We start from the raw sequence: 16,672 nt of genomic DNA on the forward strand, positions 1-16,672 counted from the left end.
TTTCTCGCTACACAGTACAAAGAAATTTTTTATGTTTTAAGTGTTGAAAAGAACATTCCAACAATTCCAACGAAGTACGACAATGCAATATAAGTTTTGACTGAACGTCAGAGCAGTACCGCGAAATCAGGGGCCTATCTTTATGAAATGGATAGTAGTCTATTGTGTAATAAATTAAGCGATGACGGGGCTGCAAGTAATAATTTCCATTAAATTTGAAATAAAATTATTTAAACCTTTTAAATAAATTACATGACCTTAGAGGCCCTGCATATGCATTAGTGTGTATTTTCTGAAGTATGCAGACAAGGATTAATATACAGGGAATCAATTTACTGTAGAAATATATATATATATATATATGCAATGAATTTACGCACCAGTATGGATCCGTACAATAATCTGCGATTTTAAATGCATTTAGAAGTGAACAAAGTGTTTATATTAAATAATTTTGTCAAAAAATAATTTTGACAAATGTGTTTGAGTGGTTATTATTCAAGTACGTCATGAATGTTTTTAGTTATTTCCTTGTTTAATTTTGTGATTTTTTACTGGCAACCAAAGATACTTGGCAACGGTGACCGGTACACGTCTAACATATGTCGTGTGCGTCTGATGGTTACATTTTGGATGAGTGGTGAAAATTCTAGGAAGCTGGTTTTGCTTTAAATAATCAGCTTCCACAATTAATAGAACTTGTGACAAAATAATAGTGAGCAACAAAAATGGGTATGACTTTATTTTACAGTTGTTTTTAGTAATGTGATACTTGCACCACTGGTTGTTTATTATAAGTAAGAACCATGCAGTGGTAAGACCAAGAACGTTTTTCGCTTCCTCAATTCATTACACATGATTATCGTATTCATGTACTTTTAATTATATCCTTATAGATGGAGAATGTGCTTGTTCATATATATGACCAACGAAAAAAATATAAGACTGAAATTAGAAGGCAACAAACATCAGTGTCAAATATCTGTAGAAAGTAGGGTATGAAACTATTTCAATAACTTCATTTAAAAAATTATTCACCGGATGGTAACTGAATGGAAAGAGTGTATGGTGATAATTGTAATATTGTTTAATCTGATCATACTTATGTAAAATTCTTGATATGAAAGCATAATTTGAGCACAGCACGGTATAGTGTCATATATATTTTTAATTATTTGAGCTCCGTCTATGTGATCAGTATTCACCTTCGGAGCGCGAGATTGAGTTCGATTCCTGGCAGTAATTTGGGTTTCAGATTCCAACAGCGATGCTGAAAAGTACATTAAAACATAACTGATAAATCTGTACATTATATAAGCTTCGCATTAAAATACAATACGATGTTCAGGTTTAATTTTGGCTCAACACTCAAAATAATTGTTGAAAAATTATAATTCTTACACTGATTTCCTCGTTAATTGGCTCCTAAATGATTTGCGCTGGACGACATGAAAATATCTCAGCATAAATAAAATTCAATGGAGCCATTAGAAGTGTTTTTTTTTCGTATAGGCCTAAATACGGCGTCTGGATATATGGCACAAATACCGTGCCAAAAACTTAACCTAATCTGTGCTGGGTGGCCACTAGAAAGCTTGGATTCCATGTAACCGAGTCTAGGACGAGCCTCTGAAGGGAGCGGGTGTGTCAGCGACGGCGGGTATACGCGTAAGTAAGGGTAGTGGGAAGTGGGTTTTGGCAATGATACGAGTTTCAATACAATATCACGATTCAATTTATATGCGGGCCAGTATTTTAGAACCCTGCCAATTACCATGATACGTATAATTCTGAATTAAAATTATGAGTTTTAAATGCAAAATGGATTCAAGCTTCCTCCTCGGTCTCCTGTGCAGTATGAAATTATTAATTCAATTCATTGTCAGAATTCTTAGTTCATTAAATGATCTCAAAATTAAGATCCTATTATCATACGGATTAAGATGCAAGTTTCAGGCTTATATTCGATTAGTATCCCAGAATAGTCAGAAATAGCGCATTGTATTTCTGTTTTAACCAAAATAAAGTTGGATTAAATTAGAGATTCAAGGGCTCGGGAAAAAACGGGCTTTTTTTAAAAAAAAAAAACTAGTTTTTTCTGCGCTTTTTTGCTTGAGAAATGTTGGGCTTTTTTTTTTTTTTAATTGTGCTTTAAATTGATAAAGCAGACTTTGTTTCGCTTCTCTATAACACAAAAAGTCATTTAATTGATGGTTGATGCCGATAATAATATAAAACCTCCAAAATAAACCATGAATTTCGAAAAGATATTTCAAACAGTATTACTTCTCAACATATTTACATTATGAATTCCAAAGGATTAACCAATGTATATAATAAGAATTTTTTAACTGCTATATACAAAATTAAGCAGGATTGGCAAGAACCATGGTTGTTTTTGAAAATGTCAAAAACCCGTTTTTGGGAGGAAGTTTAAACCAGTTTTTTTTTTTTTTTTTTTAAACCGGGTTTTTTGATTTAGATATTTTCCGTTATGTATTTATATTACATATTCACAGAAATAAGTTTGTTTCACCTTGGTGTTATTATGCAACAACGGGGTTATGCTGGAAGTGGTCCCATAAGCTTAAAGAAGTCCGGTCAGTAAATTTCTTAAATTGAGAAACTTCCGCCTAGCCATCAGGAAAATCCCGTCATTACTTTAAATGTAAAACAATAACGGGAGAATCCTGTTGTTGTTTTGCATGTGAAATTTAAAGGTCAACGTATCATAATCAGTACGCTAAAACAGGTATTAAATTACAAATTTAGTATGTAGATATCATTCATTGAAAGTCCAATCCAAGCTAATGTTGGAAGCTACGTAGGCATTCGATAAATTTTGCCAATTTTTATCAATATATTTAAGCAACCTTGGCTTCTTTATAAAACAGCAGGCATTCTGGCATGCAGAAATATACAATTTGGTTTCGTTTCGTATGTTTAGGCTTAACATTCTTACGTAATACCGAGGTTATCAAGAAGACTTTCGCTTAAAGTGACATCCGAACCGCTACTTGGTTTACGCATGAAAGAAGCGTTGTGGTTCGAGCGGGAATTGAACATGGGACACTGATTAAAAGGTGAAAAGAAAATAAAACTAATGCAGATGGTTTGATATGTGTGGAAACGTCGCCATGAAGTTCACACGATTCGCAATTTTCGTTCTTTTTATTTTTTTGGTATCAACCAGTTATTTAAAAAAAAAAAAAAAAAAAGCTGGTCTAAACCAGCCAACCCTAAAAGTAAACACTTCTTTAAAAAATACACAAATAACTAGCAAAATTGTATGTAGTATTTTTACTTCAAAATATTCCATATCCTCTTTTTGAAACAAAATAAAATTAAGACATAAGAGAAATACTTATATTTATATGATACACTTAAAGGCTGCGCATCTAGAGCTTTTGGTTCTGTATATTCTTGATATTCTACAGTTAAGTTTTATATACAGCATCATGGTTTACCCAGTCCTCAAATTTTCTGAATTTTTAACAAGAGGGATTCAACATATTACTGAACTCCCCTATACAAAAAAAAAAAAAAAAAAAAAAAAAACTACGAAATATATTTAAGCTAAATACAACTGCACAACAAACATGACTGAGTGGTTAGCTTTTGCGTTTCTATCGGGAAGTTCGGGATTCAACCCAGCATTCGACCATTCTGATAAAGCTTTTCTTCATTCCATCTGTGAATGTAGAAATAGTGCGTGTACTGTGAGTTGGCCGACTTCCTTTGTTATTGTTTTTAAATCGTTATTATTACTAATTACCAGCAGTGACGGTTTTACGAAGGTTAGGGGGGCAGTCTTTCGAACTGAAGCCTGTTCCCCAAAGTTACGGAATGTCTAAAACAAACGAAATATCTATTAGTTATGCCTTTACTCATAAACTTTAAGCTCCCGTCAAATAAAAATTGCGAATGTTTAGAAAAGCTGAACATTAGTAAGAAAAACCCCTCCCAAAATACTTTTCTAAATTCGCCACTGATTCTCAGAATAAAATGATCTTCAAGGTTGTATCCGGAAGATTATTGCTAAGTATATAAACGAAACGAAATATTAGTTATGCCTGTACTCATAAACTTCAAGCACCTCCCAAATAAAATTAGGTCTTTTTAGAAAACGAAACAATCAGAGAAACTCCTCCCAAAGTACTTTTCTAAATCCGCTACTATTATTTGTATAAATTGGTATTCAAGGTTGTATCCCGAAAATTATTGTTAAATCATTGCACAGCTGCAGTATAACAGAAATGTGAAGTACTACGGTTTGATTGATATATTGAAAAACGTACGCTTTGACGGATATATAGAAAAACGTAAGTTTAACTTTTGCGCTAGAAGCTAGAGTACTAAGCTCTTAGAAATGAAACACGGATGACAAACTAAAATGGTCTAGAGAAGAAAAAAATGTCGATAACTCAAAAGTCAAAATAAAGTTAAATAGTCTCTAAAATTGCCCTCAAATACTGCTTTCTTCGTGTTAGCTTCAATTCGTAAAACATGTGCTCCATCCATTTTGATGGTGAATTTCAGGGCGAAATATGGCATTTAGGTCATGGAATTCGTATCTAACTATAGAATATATTATAAGAAAGTTATTTAGATAGAAATGTCATTAAAATGAAAAAAGCCAAAATTTCCAAAATTCTCGTTTTTTTTTTTCAAAAAAACCGGCTTTTTATGGGAAAAAACCATCGATTCAAAAAAAGCCGGCTTTTTTGCATCTCTAAATTAAATTATTTATAAAAAATCAGTTTGAGTTATACCAATCAAACCTGGTATTCTAATTCGAAATGTGCCACCTAATTCGAGACAAAGATGGCAACCCTTGTTTGAGATAATAGTACATATAATGTTTTAACTAAATTCTGAATTCCTTTTTGATTAATTTAACTAGGTTTTACATATACGAATTTAGTAAATATGTCTACAAATAACAAGTAGTAAAGCGGTAAATAGAAGCAAATGATTTAAATTGGCATTAATGTACTTTGTCTTTTCGTATGCCTTAGAAGGTGAGGATTTCTGTAGTATGTACATGACAATTTTAAGGAAAAAGCTAAACAAGTTATATGGTGAATATATTACTTATTGGGCTAACAACCAGATAAATTGAACGTTGTCCGAAGTTTCGAGAACCGACCACATTGTTCTCATCTTCACGGTGTATTATGAAAGAATCAAACAAAAGCACCCCTTATATAATTGTTGGTAAAGAAAATGGCGGAATGTGATTGGTCGATCGAGACACCCATTCAGCGTTGATCTATGGCTTCATTCTGGTTGGTTGTGTGAGTTTGTACACAAGTCCCGATTGGTTATTTTGTTTTCAGTGCTGTTTCAATAAATAAAACCCCTATTTGACTAAATTGCAAGTCGGTGCCTTTGTTAAAATTGTTTCCTCCCTTCAGTATTCCTATGGCTTCTTTGACTTTTCACTCCCAGTAGCCTGAGCTCTTTGCTAGAAAAATAGTCCGAAGAAAATATGTCCATCAATTATACTATGTTCTGCCAATCACGATTTTTCAACTTGACGCCGTGTAATATAATCAGAATGTTTTTTGCAGCAAATTTCAGCAGTACGTTCAGTCTATTCGATATAGGCTTTACCACATTCGCATTGAATGCAATACAGTCCCGGTGTTCTAAGGCCTAAGTCATCTATAACTGGACGTAGCAGAGCCCTGTGTTTGGCAGGATGTTTGTGAATAGCTTCTATTCCGTATTTTGCCAAGATTCTACTTAGCTTTTTTGACAAGTGGTCAGCGTATGGAAGACGGTAGTTTATCTTCGATCTCGTTTTCGTGATAGTCTGGGAAGATGTAGCCTGGTAATGGCTCGTTTTAGGCTCTTCCATATATCTGCATTCCTGTAGCTATTCTGAAGTAAGGTGGTTTCTAGATGTTGACGTTCGGTTGCTTGCTATGTTCATCTGATACGACAAGAGTTCTGTGCTAGAGGTCTGCACGGGCCGGAATTTTTATCCCGGGCTCGGCCCGTGAGTTTATAATCCAACCCGAGTCCGAAATGTTTTAGCTTTTAGGCCCAAGCCCGTGTGATAATCAAATGAGCCCTAAATAAGCCCGAATTACAGTAACTTAATGATTAATACAAAATTGTACTTTTATTTACAGCAATTGAGGTTTAATTTTGCAGTTGTGCTTTAAAAGGTCTCCAGAAAGAACGGTCCTATAAATGTCGTTGTACAGTATATTTTCCAAGTTAGGCCCGAGCCGTGCAGACCTCTATTCTGTGCACCGAATGTGTTGATAAGTTTTGTGTTTTGAGACACGATGGAAAACTATTGTTCAGGTAGAAGTCTGTCTGTGGGTTTTCTGTATACACTCTGTTCTAGGGTGCCGTCATTTTCTGATTCTACAGTGAATTTGATTTAGAATGGTGTGTATTGAGGATAACTAGAAACGTTTGTAAAAATTGCTACAAATGCTGTGGAGTTATTCACATGGTGTTCTCACTAGATAATCAATGGTTGCAAGAAAGACGTTAAGTATTTTGCTAGATAGTTTGTTGGACTTCGTATGGTGGGATTGGCAGAACATAGTTGGAGCTTAGCCAAACATGGATTTCATTCATTGAAAGACCTGCGAAAACAAAATAACTAATTGAAACCTGCGTAGAAACTTAAACAACCAATTATCAGAATAAGACCATAGATTGACGTTGATTGAAGTCTCTTTCAATCAGTCACATTCCTTCAGCATTTTGCCAGCATTACATAAGTAGTGCTTCTGTTTGATTCTCTCATAATACACCTCGAAGAAGAAAACAGTGTGGTCAGTTCTCGACAGGGTGGAAAAAAATCATGATTTTTTTTTAAAACATTTTTGTTGATTTTTTTGATTTAAATCAAATCTTTCTCCTCGTATAATACATGTCGCGAACTGAAGAAAAAGCGTTAGGAATTAGTATTAAATGCTAATTATGTCATTTAAGTGAAAGTATTGGGATTAAATTTTGAATTATCCCCAATCGTTAACCTATATCAATCCCAAACCTATGTTTCTATCCCTATGTTTGTTAACCCTTTTAAATTAGGCTCTTTTTAAAGGTAAATTATAGACTTTCACTCAAGCAGCTACAGCATCATCCCTATTAATCCTAGGATCATGGTACATACATCACTCTTTTTAGAATAGCTTTTGAAACGGTAACATTCACATTTCCTTATCATGTCCCTGAAGCGGGAAATTTTTAGAGTAATCAGCATTTTTGTTTACTTTTTTAAAAAAGATTTTGATCCCCTCTGGATTCCCCTGTGTTAACGCACAGATCTCAAAATCAACTGGGAAATACTAAGGGGTGTACTAAATGTATGTACAGAATTTCAAGCTTCTATCTTGAGTAGTAAGGTTGACGAAACTATTTAACAATGAGCTAAGAACATTCCCACAATGCCCCAGATGACCCGGATGTAATATAAAAATTTCCTCAGACATCCCTATTTATCCTAGGATCATGATTTGTACATTATTCTCTTCAGAATAAAACAAATTTTCAAACGGTACCCTTCAAATGTCTCCATCATGTATGTGGGGCGGGTAAATAATGAAAAAAGGAATTTTCTGTTTAATATATATATGTATGTATATATATATTTTAAACTTTTACCTCTGTGGACCCTCCCCCTGTTTTAAGGCAGAGATCTGAAACAAATCTGAAAAATACTAAGGGGTGCACTGAGTAAATGTGCAAAATTTCAATCTTGTAAGTGCAAAGGTAAGCCCGCGAAAATTAATATTTCCCAAATACCCCAGACTCCCGTATAAAACAGGATCTCAGGTAACAGTTTCCTGAGACATCCCTATTTATCCTAGGAGCATAGTACGTACATCATTTTCTTCAGAATAGAACATCCTTTCACACGGTACCATTCATATGTATCCATCTGAGGAGGGAAAATCACGATAAAAGCTACTTTTTTGTTAAAAATATCCTTTTTTAAAACATTTTTGCCCCTCTGGACCCCGCTTTTCCATGCGGAGATGTTCTTTTCCACGCAGAGATCTGAAAACATCTGAAAATTATTAAGAGGTGCACTGAACGAGTGTGCAAAATTTGTCTTCTGAATGCAAAATGTAACCCGCCAAATAATAATAATAATAATAATACGCATAACAAAAAAAAATATCTTTTTAAATTTATGACGTCATTATAGACTATGCCTCAACGCAGAAAGGCGTGAAAGCATATGTAATGTGTTCTAAAATGCCTCCAGTCTTGAAGAAAACGAAGTATAAAACCTTATTGGTACTTTTTCAATCGAATAATGAAGATTCTACCCTGTCACCTAAAAATAGGTGATATAATTTAAAAGGTTAAGCATTAAGGAAAAAGTACAGCAACGTTTATAAAAATGACACCTTTTTTCACAAAAGTTACTGATATTTGGCAGGGATCTATTTTTAAAAACTCAGAACTAGCTTGCGGCATGAAATACATAAATTTCGCCTACAGTTATAAAATTAAAAAAAAAAAAAAAATTGAGAGGGGGTAGAACCCCTCAAAATACGCTCTATTATCTGGGAATAAACAAACAGGCACGCACAAAAAAGTATTTTCGTCTGAAATGTCGATGGTGATTTCCCCGTTGGAATAGTTAACGATTTTAAAACCCAAACCCAATGCTACGAAAAGAAGAAAGCAGGATTACTCCGTTACCTGTTCAAAACGGGATTTTCCATAACCATCATCTGCATGACACTTGTTTTCATACTATAGTGTACATTTGAGTCTCATTGTATTATGATTATTAACTTCCATAATCGAAATAACAGAACAGAAACAGGATTTTATACTTATTTTCACTTTAAATTTATTTCGGAATTCGATTTAAATCAACGATTTTTATTTAAAAAATCAAGTGATTAAAATCGTGATTTAAATCAGACTGATTTAAATCAATCCACCCTGGTTCTCGAAACATCGGACAACGTTGAATTTACTTGATTGTTAGTCCGAGACAATCAACGGACACTACAAAAGTTTCCGTCCTTATTTGAAGTTTATTATATATATATATATATATAATTTAAAGGCAACCTATCTATGGATCTGAGCAAATTGTTTCTAATATGAAGTTTTTATTCTTTTTATATAAGGAGATCAACTGGTCTTCGCAGATGTATAAAAATGTTTAGTTATCCTTCAAGAACATTCTGTTATAAATTTTATTTATTTATGATTTTTTGTGTGTGTAAAACACAAGTAAGTCATGACCTTCTAGCGGTTATTAAGCTCATGAAAAGCAGAAATATAAATTTTGTAGAACAGACGTTGGACTACAGTCAAGTATTGTTTCATTGAATTCAGTCTGGTGGGTTTATTTCAAGACAGTGATCGTGCAGTTTTCCAGGATGTAAAATCAACTCAGAAATGTGCGACTATTAACTCAAATATTCTGTAGCAAAAGGTTTTAATCCATAGTAGAATATCTGTGGTATCGTATAGTACAGAAAATGAAACATTGACAACATAGGTATTATCAAAAATTCATATTACATTCTTGGAAAAATATGTTACTGAAAAGTGATATACGGATTCGTTATTGGCAGTGATAAAGAGCGAATCGGGATGGCATTTAGTATCTCCCCCAACTCGTTTCATGGTTCCAGAACTGAGTATCTTGTTTTTGTCTAAATTGTGATATTGGTAGAAGTACAAGGGCCCTGGGGGCTTCTAACTCCCTTCGCTAGCTGTCCCTAGCTCAGCTATATTTTGTAAAATAAGTAACACACTGTAAATCTTATATGTGCAAGATTGGGGGAGATACTAATTATTGGCCGCGAATCGTATAAGGGAGAAGTTATCATTGACAAATATTTACCGTATTTGCCCAAAAATAAACTTTTACTTGGTAAAATAAAATTTCTACGCCTCCCCCTAAATCTAATTGACTTTTTTAATTTCTTGTATTTTAAAGGCCATATTTATGCACCACGATTGTCGCGAGAGGCGTACATACGACACGGATCGCACATTTATTTCTCCGTTTTTAATCCGATTGTACTCGCACAACTTAAGGAAAAAGAAAAATATTGGTTGATACATATACCAGTCAGCATTGTTACCAACACCATTCAACAGCACTCCTTTCATGCAGGGTGCAATGCTTTACAATTCTTCACCCAATCAAATTTCTTCATCTGTCGATTTTTACAATGCTCCGAGAACGCATTCCACGGATACGATCGATTTTTATTTCCTTAAATTTCCCATGTCTAAGTCCTATATGTCCACTTGTATCCCGCACCAAGTCTAATATAAACATTCTGAACATTACATACCTCATGAATAGTTGCCTTATGTGGCAGTAGCACTCCAAGATCACTACAACTGAATTGAAGACCTGGCACCCAAATCTACAACTAAAGTTCTATTAAGAAACCATGTGGTCAAGTTAAGATTAACTGTTCAATTCATTTGTTCTTATTTAATATAAAACGAAAGCAGTATGGCAGACTCGCACGACTAACCGTACGTGCATAAATATCCCCATATACTTCTATTGTTCTTCACATAAATTATTCCTTACTCCGAGTAAGTTGGCATTATTCTTTCTATTGTGGTGCATAAATAAGGCTTACGGTCAATACTTCATCAAATAGATAAGACTAACATCTCTGAAGATTTTTCTTTTTTTTCTTTTTCTTTGTTTTTTTAATTAAAGGAAAGAACTATTTTCCAACTTAAACTGACGCATACAGTATGCAATGTGACAGACATATACCAAAGTTAGTCGAAGTTAACTACTCTCCAAGTTGGATGCACAATAAAGAGTGGAAATATCTGTATTCCTTATAATTACTAAATATACTGATTGGATGTATATTTAATAATGAAATACTAACCTTGAACTCCACTTAAGCACCCGTTTTATTGATTTAATCGTATATTTCCCGAAAACTTCTTGTCATCATCATCGGTACGTAACTGTTAAGAAATCTTTACTTTGGTACGTTGAATTACCAATGTAAAAGTGAAAAATTGTAATTTTTCAGTCCTTAAAAAGGATGCTAAAGTGCAGTTCAACGTTAGTGTTTCATTTCTTGTTTGAAATTACTAAACTAGTTCCAATTTTGTTTTCAGTCAACCTGTTACACGAGTTTATATGTTTCTGTTCATGTGAAGGTTTTACATTTCGAATATGGTAAAATATCGAAAATACGTAACTTTTTCCCTTTTTCCTCCACCACATACACAAAAAATAACCACGAAATGTGTCAAGCAGAATATGAACAGAAAAAAAATGATAGAAGAAGCAGGATTGTTACTGCATACTAGAAAGTAGTAGGCAAAAATTTAGTGAAAAACGATGTCCAGTCGTATTCGAGTGTCTTTCCAATTACATTTCTTCTGCTAATAATTTCTGGAATAAACGACTTTGTCTTGTACGGCACGTATATTTGTGAAATGCAAGCAACAGGCTTTTTTTTTTTTCTTTTTTTTTGACAGCTAAGTTTTGCTATAAGTAAAGTTACGCTGAATTTGAAATATGCCTTGCGTTAATAACGACGTTAAGGTAGTGGGAGGTACATATATTTGAGAAATACAGACAACTAAAATTTTTCAGTGCTTTATTGTTGTCCAGTCGCATAGTTTCATTTGTAAAACCAATGCGAATATCTGTCTGTCTGTATGGTACAAAGACAGTAAGCATCGACAAAGACAATAATGGTACTATTCCTTCTAAGTTTTGCGTAACTTATTTGTGTGTCTTGGTCTCTGAACTAAGGACAAAAGAACAAGCGTGAGCTGGGAGGGGAGAAAATTCTGACCTATCGTGTTTCGCTTATGACTTTGTTCTCTTTGCAAACATTCTGCAAGATATGATAAAAAGAGTTTAATTTAAGTAGCTAGGAAGTTGAGTTGAAAATGAACATGGAAGAGACGAAAGTGATATTTCAGAACTTCGTGAAAGAGTCAAGCATAGAAATTGAAAATAAGGATATTAGAAGTAAATACTTACTTTTACCTGAGAATTTCCATCGGACGAAGCATTAAACAGACGTGTTAAGGTAACCTGGAGTTCATTCGCAAATTACAGCTTCACACTAACGAGTAAAATGCCAATGTATCTGAAGTATATATATATATATATATATATATATATATATATATATATATATATATATATATAACTACATAGGCCATAAAATGGCAGGGATACCGAACATAATGATTAAAATATTCTGATTGTGATATTGAATGTATCGTCCCTTTTAACACCGAGGCTGTATGAGACGTGGGCCTACAACTTAACCACCAACCATATAAACTCCCGCCGAATTTCCCAGACCAAAGGCGCGTACACTAACGACTAAGCCAAGAGGTAGCCCTAGATTAAAATAAAAGCATGGAAGTGACAGTAGGCTGAAGCAGGAGCAGTTCTTAATTAAATATACCAACAGACAAATAGAAGTCTCGGAATCAATTTGGGTGACAAAAGAATGAAGCATTGCCTAGTAACATGAATAGAGTTGCGTAATGTATCTAGTGCTGCCATATATTTTGTTCCTCAGGGAAACTCACTTGGTACATACAGCAGCTGACGAAACAATGTAATTTATGGCATATAGTATTTATATAGCACCCATACCATCAGATAGTTATTACGTATATTTGCCCTTAACCTTACACACCTCCGCAAACGAGTCGGTCACTCATCAATAACCGCACGCACCACTTCTTGTGACGTGGATACTGATGTCTGCACGGCTGGATATGTTTTTAAAGCTGCGGTATTGCATTGGGGTTTAGAACAGGCCTTCTCTAAAATGTTTCACGATCAGAAGTCTGAAAGCGTGACTGCGTGAAAGCCAGTCGCCATTGGTGATGAAGTCAGACACATTGGATGCCAGCCAGCGTTGTGTTGTTTTTGCTCTATGTGCAGATGCCTAAAATCTTTAATAAGCGTGCGATGGTACGAGGTGGGATTTTCATTTCCGTGACCAAGATTGTGTGCTTCATGAGCAGATTTATGCAGATTCTTTGGGAAGTTGAATTCGTGGCTGCTTGTGTCGTTGTTTCACGTAGTTGACCTGTTCTTGCACTGTCAGCGATAGAAGACGTCTCATTGTACCGGTTAATAGTGCGATGCACATTATATTGTTATTATTTCTGGCTGCTTTGAGAGCTTTTAAATTTCCATGGGTGTCTTGTTACACTTGATAGTGCAGTCTCATCAGTGATGTTCTCATTGACTCCCCACTCCATCTTCAGTATGTAGATGCTGTCACTCAACTGGTGTGCTTTGTGTCGTCCTGAGTCGTGCCTATGAGTTAAGTATAACAATTCCTCAGCGCCACCTGGCCCTGTGGAGACATATAAAAGTAGGGACAGAATATATAACAGCACTATGTAGATGGTTGTGCAAAAGAGCTGGACAGTCATTCAGCAATGACTGACACTAATTGATGATATAATGGTGATCCAAGATAGGAGAACACTGCTATCGAAAAGGAATTGTTTGGTCTAGAGTACTGGACAACGTAGTGCATGGTAAGCAAGAGATGTGAGATCGATCCTCTCCCAATTATATATTTCCAGTCTTGAATTCAAAATGCAATTGCTTTGTCTTAAACTAGATCACTGCTTTTCAATTTGCAGGAAAATAGACGAATAATATAATTCAATTGGAAGTTACGTAGCGTGAAGCTCTAAATATTTGGAAGGTAGTTTTTTTTTTTTTTTTTTTTTTTTTTTTTATCGCATGTAAAATAATTCGATAAGGTTGCTCATTTTATTTTTCAAATGTTTGCATGTCATTTCCACAAAGAAATAGTCATAATATATATATATAGTGTTTCAAAACAACACCGACAACGTTTGGAAGGTGATTCCTGAGAAATATAGATGCATATATAAATAGACAATGTATTACGATTTTATTTTTCTAATTACTGAAACTGATTACTGCTGTGTCTTTTTTAGCTGATAATAACTTTTTGGATAATTACATCTTGTTGTGGCCGGTTGCTTTATTTAATTGTTAGATTTTTTTTCAGTGACTTTTATAAATATTGTAGTTGTTCTTAAGTTTTGTGTTTCTTTTACAGGTGGACTACTAAGTTATTTTCGGAACTTACTTGGTAATCGAGAGATGAGAATACTGATCTTGGGTTTAGATGGAGCTGGGAAAACTACCATTTTATACAGGTAATCATATGACATAGTAACTGAAATTTAATAGTTTGCTATTGTTGCTATGCGATATTTATCTAATTAAATTGGAAAGATTTCAAAAATGAAAAAGCTTTCAGGATTTTGTGTTAAGGGGAAATGGTTTATTATCAATAGGCTTTTTGGGCTTACAATAGATAAGAAAAATGACAAGTGAACTATCAAGGATAGAATCAATTAGGGATTATCTGGGGCATGCCGAAAGAAAACTGATAAGTATTATATTTAGTGGCGTACGCAGAATTTCATCATCGGGGAGTTGAAGTTTCCAAATTCATATAATTTCAGGAGTTTATTTTTGCACAATATCTTGCTCAAGGGACAGAGTTTTTATTATTATTTTTTTAAAAAAAAGGTAAGAAAGTTAAAATATGCGAAAACGAGGAGATAAATCTGATTATTTATATTTACAATATATATATTATTCTTAATAGTATCTTAACTTGGAAGGAGTTACATTTTGATAAGCGACCATATCTCATTGGTGCAGAAGCTGTTATATTCGGAAAACTTTTAATATATTCAAAAAATGACCAAAAAATTGTAAGATTAGTATACAAATAAGTAAATCATTACGCAGGGTTCCCACTTGTCCTGGAAATCCTGGAAAACCTTGAAAATGCATTTCTGTCCTTAAAATTTACAGAAATACTGAATATCAGATTTTTCATAATTATAATGAAGATTTTAATTGGTTGCTATTCCTGCTTTCGTGCTGAATAATAATTTCACGTGATCCTGCATATGTGAGTGCTTGATGGGCTTTCTTTCATCCACTAGTCTGTCATCCCTGTCTTCACTAGCACTTTCCTTCAGAAACTGTGCTTTGCACCAGTATCAATCCTCCATAATCAGTCTATTTTCGCAACAGTACTTACTCTTCAGTAAAATTTCATACGAATTATTTCTGACAAGGTCATATCTAGGTGAAACTCAATTTCGTGGTATACCAAAGAAACTTTGTCTTCCTTGAGATAGATGAGGAAATCACACAACTCCATACTCGGTTGAAAGACGTAATATAATTCCTTTTTTTCCCCTAATTATATTTGTTACACTGTTACGCGCTGAAGATGCCATGTACGAAAAATAGATTTTTGTTGTTTGTAAATTTGTTCAGCACACAATTAAAATGTCATGTAGAAAGAATGAAAATACATGTGCTGGATGTGAATGGATCGGGTGGCTGTTAGGGGAGTTGGGAGGCCACCAAAAAGAAGCAGCACATTACGCTCCGCTTTGTGCATTTAATTATTATGTATTAATACTGTACTTGCATTAATATTCACTGCATAAGCTACTGTACTTTTCATTTCACTGTTGTGAGTTTTGAACCTACAGTTGCAATCCTGTTATACTTTCCTGTGTCGAAGTCCTGGAAAATTGGTGATATGTCCTGGAATTTTTTGGGGGGAAAAGAGAGTGGGAACCTTGATTACGTGATGAATGATTTTTTTTAATGTCTCTTCGTAACTAGGTAACTTCGAGTTTGCAATGAGCATCCTAAAAGGATGCCTAATGTGTGTTTATGTGTATTCAGTTCCTATAAATGGACGACTTAAGTGAGGTTATCAATTCTTTTTTTCTTACTGAACATAATGGCATATTTTTGGACAAACTTAAAGGTCTTCTTCCCCAGATTCACATCAGCAATCCTCGGGAGTATGTGAGCTATCAATCTTCTCAATGTTGTTCTTCTGTTCATAAATATACTGTTACGCAGTATGCTTTCTCTGAAAAACTAACCTAAATATAGCAGTTTGGAAAAACAAAAAGAGAAAGAAAGAAGGTTAGAAGGAAGAGAATTGAGACTTTTTGCAAGCAGGAGTCATTGTTATACTTGAAGTATTGTAAACTAATAAAACAGTTTCTGAGTATCATAAACAACGGAACTTTTTTAAAGATTGGATTCCAGTTTTTACGAAGCTTTTAAAATGATTCAGACTCTCCTGTATATTTTGAACTGTAATAATGATATGTCCCCCCTTTCCATATATTTATTACGGAAATCAATGTACATTGTCATTCTTCTGTGATTTTTCGTGTAGCTTCACAAACCTATTGTTAGGGAATTTTGCACACCCAGTCCCTTATATACTAATTGGAGCATTGCAGCTTTCGGGAATCGGCGGGCAAGTAGGAACATTTCGTTTAATTAAACAGAGTTTAGCCATTTGAAATGAGATTTGGAGACACACTCATCAAACTTACTAAAAACATATCTGAGTCAGCGTCGTGTATTGACAGCCAGTTATGATATGTTTGAACCTTCATGCCATTCTAATTCTTGTCAAAAAATGTGATACACATTGTGCTTAAATCTTTAAAACCTGCAGGTCACTATGAATAATTTTTTGCAACGTGCAATGAGACACATTTCTTACAATCGCTAACTCTCTATTTTTGATGTCAATGAAATACGAAATACGTTGAATCAATACCTGTGTTTTTTGTTTTCAAAATCAGC

General features: G+C 34.2%; 1 protein-coding gene across 2 annotated transcripts in view; it reads left to right on the plus strand.

Annotated features, from left to right (window-relative positions):
* Positions 1 to 574: 574 nt before the first annotated feature.
* The window catches only part of Arl1 (ADP ribosylation factor-like 1), a 29,931-nt gene continuing 13,833 nt past the window's right edge, over positions 575 to 16,672 (plus strand). Inside the window, exons 1-2 of one of the 2 annotated variants that reach the window (XM_081751629.1) lie at positions 575 to 732; positions 14,082 to 14,181. In XM_081751629.1, coding sequence (XP_081607755.1) covers positions 729 to 732; positions 14,082 to 14,181 — 104 coding nt within the window. In that variant the 5' untranslated portion in view covers positions 575 to 728. Of the gene's footprint in view, positions 733 to 832; positions 997 to 14,081; positions 14,182 to 16,672 lie in introns of those variants that run through there. The other variant, XM_081751630.1, reaches the window with a different exon arrangement.

The sequence above is a fragment of the Thermobia domestica genome, chromosome 3 (assembly GCF_964235325.1).
Source record: "Thermobia domestica chromosome 3, izTheDome1.hap1.1, whole genome shotgun sequence".
Taxonomy (NCBI): domain Eukaryota; kingdom Metazoa; phylum Arthropoda; class Insecta; order Zygentoma; family Lepismatidae; genus Thermobia; species Thermobia domestica.